This window comes from Caretta caretta, chromosome 27, assembly GCF_965140235.1.
Source record: "Caretta caretta isolate rCarCar2 chromosome 27, rCarCar1.hap1, whole genome shotgun sequence".
Lineage (NCBI taxonomy): Eukaryota > Metazoa > Chordata > Testudines > Cheloniidae > Caretta > Caretta caretta.
Genome location: NC_134232.1, coordinates 11,277,058 through 11,293,004, shown reverse-complemented (window position 1 = coordinate 11,293,004; position 15,947 = coordinate 11,277,058). Strand labels below are relative to the sequence as shown.

Sequence of the window (15,947 nt, the reverse complement as noted above, 5' to 3'; positions counted from 1 at the left end):
AGTGTCTTTATTCAGGCCATGGTATTGAGTGTCTAGCAAAATTATGAATTTATGTTCCCAGGCTCATCTTTTGAGAGTGTTTGTGCAGGTTTCCTTTGAGGATGAGCACTGAGAGGTCAGCTATGGAGTGATCACTTTGGGTTCACCCACAGGGGATGGGGGTGTTTTTTGTCTTTGGTCCTTTTTCTGGGTGAGTTCATTTGAGAGTGTAGTGATTGTCTGGTTTCACCCACATAGTTATTCGGGCGTTTAGTGCAGTAGATGAGGTACACCATACATTGTGAGAGGCATGTTTGGGACCCCTAGATCTTGAAAAGTAGGGATCACCTCCCCCACCTTGTCTCTCTAATACCCTGGGACACACACGGCTACAACAACACTGCAAACACCAATGGAAAATACCTGCTGGGAAAGCATGTGGTCTTGATCTAACAACATCAAGAAATGGAGCATCCACCACTCTCCTTGGGAATTTGTTCTAAGGGTTAATCACCTTCGTTGTTAAGCATTGGTGCCATATTTCTAATTTGAATTTGTCCAGCATCAGCTTCCAGCCAGGGTTCCCATTTATGTCTTTCTCCCCTAGATTAGAGTCCTTTAGCACCTAGCATTTTCACCCTGTGAAGGTACTTCACCCTGTGAGTTATGAGGAGAGGCTGAGGGAGCTGGGATTGTTTAGCCTGCAGAAGAGAAGAATGAGGGGGGATTTGATAGCTGCTTTCAACTACCTGAAAGGGGGTTCCAAAGAGGATGGCTCTAGACTGTTCTCAATGGTAGCAGATGACAGAACGAGGAGTAATGGTCTCAAGTTGCAGTGGGGGAGGTTTAGATTGGATATTAGGAAAAACTTTTTCACTAAGAGGGTGGTGAAACACTGGAATGCGTTACCTAGGGAGGTGGTAGAATCTCCTTCCTTAGAGGTTTTTAAGGTCAGGCTTGACAAAGCCCTGGCTGGGATGATTTAACTGGGATTTGGTCCTGCTTCGAGCAGGGGGTTGGACTAGATGACCTTCTGGGGTCCCTTCCAACCCTTATATTCTATGATACTTTGACACCAGGATAAATCACTTTTCAAGTAAGACAATGTGGTCTAGTGCATAGGGCTAGGATTTAGGAGACCTCTGTTCTGTTCCCACCTCTGCAACTAATGAGTTGTGTGACTTTAGGCAAATCACTTTCCTGCTCAATGCCTCAGTTTGCCCTCTCACCATTTGTCTGTTTACACGGTAAATTCTTTGGGGGCAGGGACTTTTTCTTGCTAGATATACAGATGGTGCCTACCACAATGGGTCCCTGAACTTGGCTAGCCCTTGAGGTGCTGCCATAATGGGACAGACGTACAAGTGGTATAAAGGTCCATGGCAGTGGTTCGGAGGCTGGGAAAGAGAATGAAAAGCTTTGGACTTTTTGATTTAGAGAGAGGACAAACAAGAGGCATGAGGGAGAGAGAGAAAATGAAGAATGGAAGAGGGAAGGTAGATCAGGCGCTCCTATTTATCCTTTCCTATAATATGTGGACAAGGGATGTCCAGGGACAGTGAAATGCAACTTTTTGGTTTTTATACCCAGGGAACTTCCTGTTTCTGGATATTTATCATAGCCAAGAGCTTAGAAGGATTCAAAAAAAGTTTGGCCATTTACGTGGAGAATGAGCATAGCCGCAGTTCCGTTACACAGGGTAAATGCTTCATAGGGGTAATAAATCCGCATGCTTCAGGGCATGAGTGAATCATAAACTGTCTGGGGTCAGGAAGACCATCTCTCTTATGGGAAATTACTGCGTGATTTTTCAGTATGGGGGTTTATAGGCAGCTAGTGCTGAGGGGCAGGAGATAGTGGCCCATTGCTCTGACTCAGAATGGGCTGAGAACTTTTGCTGCAATCAGTGGGAATTTGCATGAGGATTCATTCACCCACCCCCCACCCCCCGGTGAGATGAGTAACAATTACTTATTTGCAAAAAGAAAATGGGGACTTGTGGCACCTTAGAGACTAACCCAATTTATTTGAACATAAGCTTTCGGGAGCTACATCTCACGTCATCGGATGCATTCACGAAATGCATACAGCTCACGAAAGCTTATGCTCAAATAAAATGGTTCGTCTCTAAGGTGCCACAAGTCCTCCTGTTCTTTTTGCGAATGCAGACTAACCCGGCTGCTCCTCTGAAACCAATCACTTATTTATTATCATCCCTATTTGACCCCGGGAGAAGCTGAAGTTGAGAGATGTTAAACAACGCACCCAAAGTTGACATGACAAATGAGCAGCGGAGCTGGGACTAGAAACCAGGACCCCTGGCTCCCACTTCTCAGCGAACTGCTAGTCCCCATTCTGCTGTTCCTATAGTTGTACAGTGCTGCTGGCTGCTCGCCCTAGGAAACAAGATGTCCTATTTCATTCTGTTGCGAAGCACCAAGTACTTTTGTAAGCAGCAAACAATTGGAAGGGGATGGTCTTGTGGTTAAGGCAGCAGTCTCATACTCAGAAGACTGAGGTTCAATGCTGAACTCTGCTCCTGACTGCCTCTGTGACCTAAGTTATTTAGGGCTGGATTTTCAAGTCCTCCGCTCTTCCCTTTGGGGCTAGAGAATTAACAACGCCTGAGAGCTGCCGTTGTGACACAGACGGGTCACAATAGGCTGCCCTCTTTGGCAAATCTGTCCCTGGATCTCTCTCGGTTCCTCCATCTTTAAAATGGGATGATTGCCTATTTAGAATGTCAGCTCTTTGAGGCAGGGACTTCTCTTACTATGTGTCTGTACAGCACCTGGCGCAGTGGGGCTCCAGTTAGGCGCTACCTCAGTACAAATGGTCCTCGCCCTCTACGGGTCACCGGACATGAATCCAGAGATTGGAGGTGGCTGGTCTTTCGGGGCGGGTTTGGTCTGAGATCTCTTGTCTTCAGTGACTTACCAAAACCCACCCGTTTTATTTTTAAATGAATATATTTTTGGAAGCAGGGGCTCACGTTCAGAAACTGTCGAAATTTTCCGTTTTCCATGCAAGACTCCTGTTGGGGAGGAGATTAATTGCAAACAGCTTTTCTGCTGCGTCAGGCTTCCTGAAAGGCTGTGAAGTGTCTGGGGTGGAAAAGTAGATCTTGGGGCTGTTTCTTTCTGCCATTAACATCTGTTCTGGGAGTGAGCGAACATGTTATTCCCCCTCCTGCCCCATCGCCGCAATTAGCTGTGGCCGGGGGTGATGCCATCAATAGACGGCGCCTTGTGAAATTGGGGCGAGGTGGAGAAATCATGGCGCCTTGTGCACAGAAAAGTTCCCTTCCACTGTGGCGGGCAGAGCCCAGTGGGGCAGTTTGGCGAGCGGGTGCTGAAAATGCAGCAGCCTGTCCACCAGTTGCCTTCGGTGCACAGATCTCCTCCCTGCCAGAGCACTCGCAGGCTCTGTGGTTTGGGCAGTTCCTTTGTTAATTTCAGCTCCACGTCTGGTTTGCTGGGGGAAAGGAACAGGAGTGCAAGGTGGGGACCGCTCCGGAAGGAGCTCGGGGAGCTGAGCTGTGGAAAATCCAGCCACAGGTGTCCTGGTGGGAGCTGCAGTACCTTTGAATCTGAGCATCTTCAGGACAGAGTCTGGCCTTCTACAAGTGGCTCAAAACCCATTGTCTCCTGAGGCAGAAATCCAGGTTCTCTCTATCCCAACACAGGCCAGTAATTCACCCCCACTGCCTGACCCTTGGTATGGAATATACAAGGAATCAACATGCAATAGGCATAAATCCTGCAGGGCCTCATCATTATTATATGTGTTACAGTGGTGCAGAGAGGCCGCACAGTGCCAGGTGCTGTACATACTCCTAGTAAGAGCTAAATGGACAAGACAGAGCAAGGTATCATTATCCAGAGGGGGAGCTGACATGGATTAAGGGCACTCGTCTCTTGAGAATCGGGCCCTTCCTTGATCAAGGAGCCAGTGGCATGTAACTTGATCAAGGAGCCAGTGGCACGGCCAGAATTTGAACCAAAGCCTCCCGAGTCCCAATTTAGGGTGTGTCTACACAGCACCTAGACACCCCCGGCCAGGGTTTCAGCACTAACCCGCTATCTTTTTAAGGCGCACCAGGCTTTCGCTTGTTTCCAGTGGTTTAAAACCATTCCAAGCTTGATCCAGATGCCTGACGCTGATCGGTGCTAGAACTAATCCTTCACTGGATGGCTTGCAGAAACCTCATGCATGATTGCTCCACTTTAGCTGCCTTCAAAAGGAGAAACCTTTCCCCCTTCCCAGTCGCATCCAGAGGTTGCAGATGCTCGGAAGGTGTCATCCAGAAAACTGAATCCCCATCTCCCCCCTTCCATGCGAGTTTGTCTGTGCTGGGAGCTCGGGCTCAGAAACTTGCCCCTAGCGCTCGTCTGGGCGGTTGGGGGGTCTTTGCAGGCCGTGCTGTCCTTGAGGAGGATGATTTACGGAGCGTTGTTAAGGGCACCCGACGCTGACCTTGCGAGGTGCTGAGTGCGTTCTGCAGCTTGCAGTAGGTGCTCAGAACCGCACAGGATTTGATTTGGCAGGAGGTCTGAGCCCCTGTGTCTTCAACCAGCCCAGCAGTGCACCGCGGCTTTCGGGAGTGGGCTGCACGGGGCCCAGGTGGACCTGTAGGGCACCAAGGTAGGATGGGAAGATGGTTCAAGCACAAGGGGAGACAGGGCATGAAGGTCACTGCAGGGCGGGCTTGGGGTCGGCCATAGGGCTGGGTGTTGCCGGCGGGGGGGAGGGGGGCTGTTTCAAAAGAGGGCAAATGTAGGCACCCAGCTGAGAGCGGGAGGATCAGTCACAGGGGCAAGGATGCAGAGGAGAATTGGGGATGGATCAGGGCCCAGTGATGACGCAGGCCCATTGTAGCGGCCAGTCAGCGAGACGTCCAGGGCTGAACTACCCCAGTGCAAATCCAGAGAAAGCGCTGAGTTTGTATGGGGGTCGCTGAAAGCCAGATTGGCTCCCGAGGTCTATCCGGGGACTGGGTGGAGGAAGAACAGCGTCCATGTAGGATGGGGTGTTCGGGGAGGAAGTGCGTGCCTCGGGGTGGGAACCGGCAGGAAGAGTCCACTTGGAGAGAGGCCCAGCGGGGAGCCTGGGGCGCTGGAAGGAAGCGGGGGTGATGTTTCTTGGGCCACTGCAATAAGCTGAATACTGGGGGCTGTGTCCCCCAGATCCAGGCCCAGGGGCTCTGGGGACCCCTCGCCCAGGCGGGGCTCACCTATCCCCGCCCTCAATCGGCAGCTGAACGCTCCTGCAGAAAGCCGGCGAGGGGGGAAGACGGGAAGGAGGTGCGGCAACTCCCTCCCTGCACAACTTCTGGGCATCGCCCTGCGAGTCGCTGGAGGTGTGGCACCCATCTCGCAGGCTCAAGAACCACACGCCTTTCCTGAGCCGCCTGCACCGAATGGGCCCCCCGAAAGGTTGGTCACCCTGGTTAGGCGGTGGGGGATTTTTTTTTTCTTTTCGCTCTTGCTTCTAAAATAAACCTCCGCTTTGTGAGCATGTTGCCTAACCCGCTTGCAGCCACACACCCTGGGGGGGGGCTTTTCTTCTTAACCAGCCTTTATTTGAAACACTCACTTTTCCTGTCTTCAGAAGCACAAACCTCACACAACTCTCCTCGGCCGCCACCGACATGTGTCCCCACGCTCAGCCCCGGCCTTCGCCTCCCCTTACAGGAAACGGTTCACGTTTGCGAGGCCAAAATCCCGGTGCCACGGCTTGGAACGGCGCCAGTCTGTTATGTCTGCCACAGCGTGCCAGGCAGCGGTGGGGGACGGCAGGGGAGAGTCCTGCTTTGCCATGCCTGGCCTGCCTTTTGGTTGATTTGCATTGCTAGTGATTGAACTGGAGAAGGAAGTTTCCACTCTTTTTGATCTCTGAGGGGCAGAAGGTTATTTTGGAGGAAGGGAGGTTATACTCAGGGCAGTGCTTTTTCTAACCAGCTCCCCTGCCCTTGCCAATGTGGGACCCCCCCAGCAGGGCCTGGTGGGCTGGGTTGGGGGGTTTTGTTTTGGAAGGCAGCAGAAGACTGAGGGAATGGCAGGTTCCCCTGTGCTAAAACACGGGCTCCAAACGGCCACAGTATTTCAGGTCTGAAATATTCATGGGGCGGCGGGCGAAAGTCGGGCATCCTGGCGGCTGTTCGGGCCTCAGGGAGTGAGAACAAGGTGCTGGCGACTGCCTTGCCTGTGTGAGATCAGCCAGCCTAGAAATCCCCTCTCCACCTCACCTTGCCTTCCACTGCAGCGTGGCCTAGTGGTTGGAGTGACTGGGACTTCGGAGAAGTCCTGTGGCTGATGTTGGAGAGGACGTCAAGCCAGATGATCACGGTGGTCCCTGCTGACTTTAGAAGTTGTGAAGCTGTGGAGTGGGGATCCTGGAGACCCGGGTTCTCTTCTTGGCTTGGCTGTTGGGTGCCTTTGGGCACTCCGAGACTCAGTTTCCCAGGCTGTACAATGGGGAGAATGAACCTGACCTCCTCTGTGAAGTGCTTGGAGATGTAGGGATGAGAAGAGCTAGGGGTGACGATTATTTATTATTCGCGGGTCTCTTTCATTCACATCCAGCCCGCTGCCTCTTCAGAGTGAGCCTGCAAAAGAGTTATTGAGCCCGTCTCTGTCCTGCTGTATGTCACAGGCTCCGACGCACCGTGGTCACCCCCTTGCTTAGAGAGTAGGGATGGCTTTAGGGGGATGGATTCCCAGCTCTGCCACTGGTTCGCTCTGTGACATGGGGCAAGTTGACAAGGGGTACGTCTCCACAGCAGCGAATCTCGGAGCCCCCCTCTGCCGAATGGGGACAATGATGTTGCCTTGTCCTGCTGCAGGCAGGGGGTTAGTTTCCTCATTTTGCAGAAGGGAAGGGAAGGTGGAAAGGTTAAGTGACATGACCAAGGCCCCAGAGACTGCTGCTGCCAGCGGTGGGATCAGTGGTCCCTTAATGAGGTTATTAAGGGCCTGACTCCAGCGCCTGTTGAAATCAATGGGAGGCTTGGCTGGGGGAGGAGGGGGCTGCTGCTGCTCTCGTGAGCTGACCCTGGTGGGGCCAGAGGAGCGGGCTCCGCTGCTGGGAGGGGCCTCGTAACACCTAGCGCACCAGCCATAGCTCTGACAGCACAGCCACAAAGCGATCCCTCCCCCAGACTGAGGGGCCGCAGGCTTTTTATGGATCCCAAAGGCGTCCACCTCTGGGCAGGAGCGTGTGTGACCGGCCTCCTTTAGGAAACATCAGGGCTGGCTTTTTGTCCCGAGCGATCCGTGCCCACGGCAAGGCCCGTGCTCAGGGCTCTCTCCGCGAGACTGGCTAGGGACTGGGCACCAGCTGGGATCGATGGCGAGTTCCTAGAAGAACAGGGGAGCATGTGAGTTTCCGGACACCGGGGAGCTCCAGGAGGTGTAGCTGCTGCGGTGGCTGACGGAGGAGAGCTATAGACGGAGGAACCCCGGCGCTGCTGGCCAGGGCTCTGCTCTGCTGCCTTCTCGGGCTCACAAGGGGCTCCTCTGGGTGAGCGTCGTGCCCATTGTTCACAAAATCCTTCGAGTCGGATCCTTCGGGGCCCTTCGTTTTGTCACCCGTCACTCCCGCCGGCCGCACGTCAGAACAAGCAATGGCCCGCTTCCAGGGGGATGTGTCCTGTGAACAACGGAGTGAATACAACCCCCGATTCTTTAGGGGTGGTGGGCGGGGGAAAGGGAACGGCGAGAGGGGGGGACCTGTCCGCTGCTGTTACGTGAGGCATCTCCCAGGTCCCCTCGGTGTCACAGTCACTCAGCTCAACGCGGCTGCTCTCTCATGCTCGGCGTGACAGCCCCTCGGTAACCTCATGAGACAGGTTCTCCCTTCACATCAACATAGCAAATCTGTTTTTTTTTTTTTTAAAGGCGACGCGGAAGTTGTTGGGGAGACTTCCACGTGTTGACGACTTTGGCAGGGCCGCGGGAAAGGCATTGATGGAGCCGGCAGCCCGGCGGGAGGAAAAAGTCGTCATTTATCTGTTGCCTTGTTTGTTTGTTTGTTTTGTTTGGAAAGCCAGGATGCCTGGGTTCCATCCTTGGCTCGCTATGTGACCTTGGGCAAGTCGCTCGACTTCCTTAGAGCCCCGGTCTCAGTTTGTAAAGGGAGCTGAGTTCCGGGGCTGAAAAAACTGCTGTCTCCTTTTGTCCGGCCCTATCCTGTACTATGATATATAATGTGGGTTATGGTACTGCCTGGGAGTGGACCAGGACCCCGCTGAGCTAGGGGCTGGTCAAACACAGAACAAAAAGTCAATCTCCGCCCCAAAAAGCATACAATCCACGTATAGGGCAAGAGAGATCAGCTGGGTACAGACAGGTTAGCGACGGCTGGTTGGTGTGATGAGCCGCGGCCTCCGCTCGTTTTGTTCTCACCTTGTTCTGATGATCTGTGTTAACGTGCTTCACTCAGCCTATAGGGTCGCAGGTCCTGGGGGGAGATCAGACAGACCCCCAGAGCTCTCACGGGGCCTTCCCTAGACTCCCAGGAGCCCCTCTGCTAGCAGGGTCCAGCAGCTGTCCCCTTTTCCCAGGGCAGTTGGCTATGATCTGCCCCTGCAGTTGCCCCTCGCAGTCGTGGGGGTGCAGCGGCTCAGCAGAGCCGGGGGTGGGGGGCCTCTCCCTGTTCCCGAGCCGGGCCGTCTCCTACGGGGTTGCTTTACGCCTTGCCCTGCTGTCTGCCCTGTGTTAGAGTCAACCTGGCACTGGCCTACACCGAGCTGACCGAGGAGCTGTACCAGCTGAGGACCCTCAGCTCCCTGCAGAGCCAGATCCTCCGAACGCTGCTGCAGGAGCAGCCCATCAACGGCGGTGAGCACGTTCCCGGGGGCGAGGGGTTTGCACGCCGGGGCAGCGGGTTCGGTTCCCGGCGGGGGAGGTCTCCAAAGGGAGATCGGCACCATCCCCCTTGACCAGAGGGGCCCAGAGTTTGGGATCCGAAAGGGGAGAGGGGCTGGGGAAGGATGGAGAGCCCCGAGGTCAGGCTGTCACCCCTGGGGGGACGAGCCCCTCCCTGGGACGTCCCTGCTACCCCTCCTGTGCGCCTCAGGCCCAGAGGGTCGCCCTCTAGGGGCAGAAGGGGAGATGGCTCTCAGGGGCCTGGATTCCACCCTTGGCCTCTTTCCCTGATTGAGATGGTCCCTGTGCCCCACGTAGGCTGAGCTGGTCCCTGCCCGGCATACCGCCCCCAGGGCACTGCTGTCTGTGCTGCACACTGGCGGGTGGGGGGGGGGGTGCGTCCCCTTGCTGACTTGCTTGTCTTTTGTCCCATTGCTTTGCAGGCCAGAGGCACTCCCCGCTCTCGCAGCGCCGCTCCCCGGCGCCGCCCTGCCCGTCCCCGGCTCAGCAAGGCCGGCCCCCGGTCCCCCCGTGCCAGTCTCCCGCGCTGCAGCGGCGGTCTCCCGTCCCCCCGAGCCAGTCCCCTGCCCAGCAGCGCCGCTCCCCGGCGCCCCCCCCGAGCCAGTCCCCTGCCCAGCAGCGCCGCTCCCCGGCGCCCCCCCCGAGCCAGTCCCCCGCCCAGCAGCGCCGCTCCCCGGCCCCCTCCTGCCCGTCCCCCGCCTCCCAGCACCGGGCGCCCCCCGCCAGCGAGAGGAACGTGATGGATCTGGGGTACTCGAAGCCCCCAAGCCACCACATCAAAGCCAGCTTCCAGGGGCGCCGCAGCTACTCGGAGGTGAGCGACGCTGCCGTGTACCGGCAGGGCCACTCCCTGTGGCTGCAGCCCGAAGCCTCCACGCTGCCAAAGCACCGTCCCTACGGCGAGGTTTACATCGGCGGGGCCGGGGGCGCCAGAGACGCCTTCGAGGAGCACCTGCGCTTCGAGAAGCAGTCCTCCGACGAAGACGAGTGGACCGTCCCCAGCCCCCCCAGTCCCGAGGCGGGAGCCACCCGCTGTGCCTCTTTTTGCGCCGGCTTCCCCATCCCCGACCCCGCCGCGCACCGGACAGCTGCCTCCTACTCCAGGGCCGAGCACGCGCAGTCCTGGCCGTCGATCAACGTAAGCGCTAGCCCTGGTTACTGCCTAACCCGTTGTCCCGCTGCGAGCTTCTTCGCAGCAGCGCCATCTCCAGCCTGGTCTGGGCCGGCCTTGCCGAACCCCCGGCCCTCACCCCTGGACTCGGGGACGTGTGTCCCCGTTTCTCAGCAATGGGTCTGAACCAGAATGTAGGACGCAGGGAGGAAGAGGAGTGGTGGTCCTGTGGCTAAGGACGGGGAGAGCTGCGTTCCATTCCTGGCTCTGCTGCCGCCGAGCTGCGTGAACTTGGGAAAGTCACTTAACCACTGTGTGCCTCAGTTTCCCCATCAGTAAACCGGGGCGGGGGGGGCTGTGAGGATCAATCCAGTCCGTGGCTGAGGCAGTTGGTTACTGTGGTGCTGGAGGCCCCACGAAAGCCTGTAACCAGATAAGAAATGTGGGGAACTTTGGCTCCCAACCTTAATCTGAGCTCTGCCTGGTGGACCCCAGCTGTGGACAGCAAGTGCTGGGAGAGGCACCCTCTAGTGAATCCCACTAGGTAGCTCCTGTTACAAGGGGGATTTTCCTCCGCCAGCCCAGCATAACTAGTTTGGCTGAGTGGTGGCTGAGGGGAGCTGACACCTATGTCTCTGCGTCCTTGAAGGCTGCCAGGAGGGGAAGGGTGGGGTGTAACCCCCCAAGGAGTGGCCTGAAATTAATGAGGGGGGAATTCAGGCTGAAGATCCCAGCAAAGCCTGCTGAGGGGGAGACCTGGGGGCTGCAGAACAGTCTCCTGGGGGCAGAAGGCAGTTCAAAGGGAAGACCTGGGCAGCGCACTTAGACCCAGCAGGGTGGATCCCCAGCTGGTGTGAATTGGGGCTGCTCCATTGACATCAGCTGGGCTTCTGGCCCCTCAGCTCTCTGGGGAGGTACCTGGGACTCTCCTTTAAGCAGAAAAGTCATTTTTTGCCCCCTCTCACCCCGCAGCTGCTGATGGAGACGGTGGATTCTGACATCCGAAGCTGCCCCCTCTGCCAGCTGGCGTTCCCTATCGGCTACCCGGACGATGCTTTGATAAAGCACATTGATTCGCACCTGGAGAACAGTAAGATCTGAGGCTCCTCCTCCTTCCTCCTCATCACGACTTCCTTACAGCCCTGGCCCCCTTTGGATGCTGCATGAAAACACGGGGAGCAACACGCCTCCCTAAATACCTCCAAGTCTTCAGTACCTGCAGGAAAGACTGAACTGTAAGAGACTCACCTCTCCCTCTTCCCCTCACCTTGGTTTTAAGTGGGTTTCTTTTTCCCTCCCCTCCCCTCCCTGCCCCCGGGAATGGCAGGATCTGCAGTACTCCTTGTGTCAGCCGGGGGAATGCTCCGGTCCAGGTACTGGGGAGGGGCAGAACAGTTAGTAGTGGCTTCTTACAGAGGGTGTCGCTTGCCTTTTACTGCTTCTTCCTTTACAGCTCTTGCTGTGCCATTTGGTTTCTCTGGATGATCTCAGGGAGGATTGATGGAGGATGGATTCCACCCCCACACTCTGAAAGCTGCTGCGGTGAGAGGCACAGAGTTTCCATGCACCTGTCTGCAGGAATCTCAGTGCAGTTTGAGTCTCTCCCCTCTCCCCAGGGGTTTAATTGTTACAGGGCGGTTGGTTCTCTTCAGCTTTGGTCACTGTTGGCCCCTGAGAGCTTTCAAACCAACCTGCCTTGGCCTTTGGCTGCTAGTTCAAGCATCTTTCCATTAAAATCCATCCCCCCCCCCTTTCTCTCAGTGACACTGTTGAGAAACAAAACCCACTTTCTAGAGGTGTAGCATGGACATCCTATAATATTGCACTGAACTTAATGTCGGCTAGGGGCGGTATCCTGGTCTCTGCAAAGTCAAAGGCTGCTTTTGACTTTGACTCTGGTGGAGCCCAGCTATGTCCCTGGTGTATTTATATTCTCTTTGATGTACCGTTTACTCCTCCTTCATCCTGACACGTTGCTTTGAGTAGCTAGTTACCATGTATCAAGAATACCCTCTGTGTCCCACATAGTGGTCACGCCCTCACCTTGCCCGCAGTCTCGTGATGGCATGTGACACTGTCGTGATGGCATCATGTTAATTCCACAGCGGTCACCTGCGTGGGTCCAAGACCCACTGTCTCTCTCCGGCCTTACCAAGCATCTTTGCATTGTACTGATCTGCGACAAGCCCATTCAGACTGGCCAGCTGCCCTCATTTCCCCCTGCCCGTACCCCGGGGACTGTCTCAGTGGAACTTCATGGAGTCATTCATTCATCAGAAGTACCCGTACAGCGAAGATCCTTTGGGAGTATCCCACATTTCCTAGCGGGACCCAGAGATATTTTTTGTGCTGGGCAAACCCCCACTCCTTCATCATTCACCAGGGCGCTGATGAAACTAGCAGCCGTAGCAGTGCGTCTCTGGGTAGGCATCGGCTGTTCCTCTGGGCCAGATCCTCGGCTGGTGTCATTCGTCCAAACTCTGGGGCGGGGAAGGGAAGGAAGAGACTCTTGCTCGCTGTTGGCAGCACTGTGGGCTGGGAGGTGGCGTTTGCCCTCCGGCCCTTTCCACCCCAATGCTCTGCCTAGAGATGGGCCCAAACCATTAACAGTTAATCTGGAGCAACTAGATCGCTGGCATTTCAAGGGGTATTCAGATGCAGGGTTTGGGCCCCACTCTCAAATTGTTCTGGGGAGTGGCTGTGGTGTGAAATTGGATTCTCTGGGCCCAAGGGGAATCCTGAGCTCCTTGTCTGAGGAAACTCTCAGATGGGGAGGGCTTGTCCACACTTGAAAGTTAATGCGGACTAAAGCACAGTGTAAATGGAAAGTGCATTAGCTGTTCCTGATTAACCCCCATGTATGGACCCTTTTATTCCACAACAAGCGTGCCCCGTTCCTGTTTAGTTTCACCATTGACCGGGGACAAGGCTGGAATACGAGGATCCACAAATGGAACAACTCCACGGGTAGTTGAGCCCTGGATTGTGGGGTTCATCCATGGAACTGCGAGACCCCAAGAAGTTAGAGGGTTCCAAACTGCCATAAGAAGGGCTTGTGGTTTAACAGGGATCAGAGCAGGGCCAACCTGCAGCTCGGGTGACCCTAGGGGCTGGCCAAAGTGATGACTAGCCTCTGGCCCCACATGCTGGGTGGCCGAGTGGTGCGTTACCGACTGATGGTGCTGGCCATCCAGGGTGGATGGATGCCAAAATTATAGGACCATGAATTGACTGATGGGCTTGATGTGGACATCACGGGGTGCGGCGCTCTGGCCTGCGTTATGTGTACCTGACGCACAAGCCACCCAGGGGTGGATCCATGCAGGAGCTTGGATCATATTGGTCCCTTCTGGCCTTAATGGGCATGTCTCCACTGCAGTTAAACTCCAGTGGCTGGCCCGTGTCATCTGACTCAGGCTTGGGCTATAAAACTGTAGGGACCCTTGTGGGGTCCCAGGCTCCAGCCTAACCCCAGACATTTACAGTGCAGTCTCATAGCCCTGCAGCCTGATCCCCGCGAGCCCGAGTCACCTGAGCCCCGGGTGTTTAATCACAGCGTAGACGTACCCAAAGCCTATGAATCAGAGAGCAATTCCAGACGCTTCCAAGCAGGGCTGACGCCGGTGCCCCTGGGTAAGGTGCCTGAGTCTAGCAGGGACGCGGGCCTTTGGGAAAATGCATTCAAACCAGTTTTGTGCATTCTGGGGAGGTGGGGATGACACCCCGCCACTCATGGCTCTCCCCCCCATATCTCATGTCACGCTGCATCTGGGGCTGGAAGTCGTGGCATTGGGCAAAAAAGGGCCCAATCCTGCGAGATTGCAGAAAAATTCCAAGCAGGCTCTGAGCACCCTCAAGTCCCACTGAAGTCGGCGGGGGCTGAAAGGGCTTGAGTCTCCTTGGAAGGCCAGCTGGCATAAATCGATGTAGCCCCTCTGCACCGATTTACACTGACAGAGGAGCTGGCCCCATCCTCCTTGGCTGATGCATCACTCCTTTCCATACTCTGGTAACACACGCTCGCCCACAAGCTGTGGATGTCACAGACAAGACAAAAAGAAAAGGAGTACTTGTGGCACCTTAGAGACTAACCAATTTATTTGAGCATGAGCTTTCGTGAGCTACAGCTCACTTCATCGGATGCATACTGTGGAAAGTGCATCCGATGAAGTGAGCTGTAGCTCACGAACGCTTATGCTCAAATAAATTGGTTAGTCTCTAAGGTGCCACAAGTCCTCCTTTTCTTTTTGCGAATACAGACTAACACGGCTGTTACTCTGAAACAGACAAGACAAGCATTTTCAGCAGGCGGAGGATTCCAGCCATATTGAAGTCATGTCACTTTAAGGTTGGGGGAGGGGCCAGCACAGGGGGGAGGAGTCAAGGGCTAGAGAAGTGCCCGTGAGCAATTTAATTTCCCCACTACTGACACCACTTGTCCCACATCCACATGAAATCTACCTCAGAGCCAACGAGAAGCGGAAAGGATGGAGAGGCAAGATGGGGCTGAGCTGCCCAGGTCCGTCTGTAGGGGTCTGATGCATTCTGCATTGTGGCGCAAAGCCTGATGCGACAATGCACGGCTCTGTCTGAAGAGCCCAGAGCTACCCCTTCCCCATGCGTGGCCTGCAGAGAGCTCTCAGTGTGTCGTTTTTTGTAGGCTGCTCCGGGCCTGTTACTTCAATCCCCCCGTTCTAGTCCCACGATCCAAAGCAGAAATACGTGATGTGGTATAATCTCCGCCCCTCTCCCAACCGAGCACCCAATCGGGAGATCCAAGCGGCCTGTCAGTCATCGTTCTGTGCTGCATGCTCTTGACTGACCCCTCTCGATACGGCCCGCCAACGAACACGGGCCCCTGAGATCCCCAGCTCAGGAGAACGTGGAGAGACATTGGTCTGTACGTATCTTCCTTTTGTGTATGTTCTCTTTGAAGAGATCCTGTGCTCTGTGAAACAGAATAAGTCAAATAAAAGTTACCTATAGACTGAAGCGTCAAGTGGCAGCCAAAATCTCTTCTCTTTTGGGCTCTGTGGGTCAGGGCTGGCTCGTTCGCTTTTGCAGTTAAATTCCCCAGGATAACATAATCTGCTTGGCCAGGGACAAAACGTTGGTCTAGTACTTGGAGTAGAGGATTGGGAGTCAGGACTCCTGGGTTCTATTCCTGGCTTTTGGAGGGAGTGTGGTCTAGTGGTTAGAACAGAAGAATGGGTGCCAGGACTCCTGGGTTCTATTTCTAACTTGTGGGGGCGAGGGCATGTGGTCTAATGGACAGAGCTGGGCACAGGACTCCTGGGTACTACTTTCAGCTCTGGCAAGGAGTGAAGTGCTTCCCAAACTTCTGATAAGAGTGAACCACCCCTTAACAGATAAATTGTTTGTTCCATCCCCCTCCCTCCCCGCCTCTCCTTTTCACGATCACAGCTTAAGCTCATCTCTAGCTGGCAGTGAAATTAGATCCCCGACAGCACGTCTCCCAGGGAGAGGGGTAGGGAATGGGTCTGATTCGCTCCCGGCTTACACTGGTGTCAAACTACTAACTCCACAGATGTCTGTGAGCGCTGGATCAGGCTTCAGCTGGGTGGGCTGGAACCTGATTCACCGTGTGAGAACAGCTGGTCCGTGAGGGGCTGTCTCGGCTATGTTAGAGTGGGGTGACTCTGATGGTCTCCGGGACTGAGCAAGAGCGGGCTAGAAAATGGAAATCCCTTCCTGAGAAAAAGTTGACTTTTTTTTTTTTTTTAATTTTCTGTCCCTAATGAAAAGTCAAAAATGTGAAATTTTTTTTGCAGGAAGGGAGGGATTTCCAGATTAAAATCTGTATGGGGAGAACCACAATGGAATCTTTTGGCATCCCAGAGGCTTGCTGGGAAGGCTGTTGTCGATTTCACAGGCTGCCTGCTGGGGGAAAGTGAAACTGACAAGAGTCTTCCAGGGGCTCCCTCTTTGCAGTTTTCCACCAGAGAAAA

The 15,947-nt window shown here is 55.0% G+C and overlaps 1 protein-coding gene across 3 annotated transcripts in view; it reads left to right on the top strand.

Moving 5' to 3' along the window:
* The window catches only part of TBKBP1 (TBK1 binding protein 1), a 60,725-nt gene extending 45,755 nt beyond the window's left edge, over positions 1 to 14,970 (top strand). For all 3 annotated transcript variants that reach the window (XM_048830359.2, XM_075123591.1, XM_048830360.2), the window contains exons 8-10: positions 8,701 to 8,819; positions 9,290 to 10,005; positions 10,951 to 14,970. In XM_048830359.2, coding sequence (XP_048686316.1) covers positions 8,701 to 8,819; positions 9,290 to 10,005; positions 10,951 to 11,079 — 964 coding nt within the window. In that variant the 3' untranslated portion in view covers positions 11,080 to 14,970. The remainder of the gene's footprint in view (positions 1 to 8,700; positions 8,820 to 9,289; positions 10,006 to 10,950) is intronic.
* Positions 14,971 to 15,947: the final 977 nt, after the last annotated feature.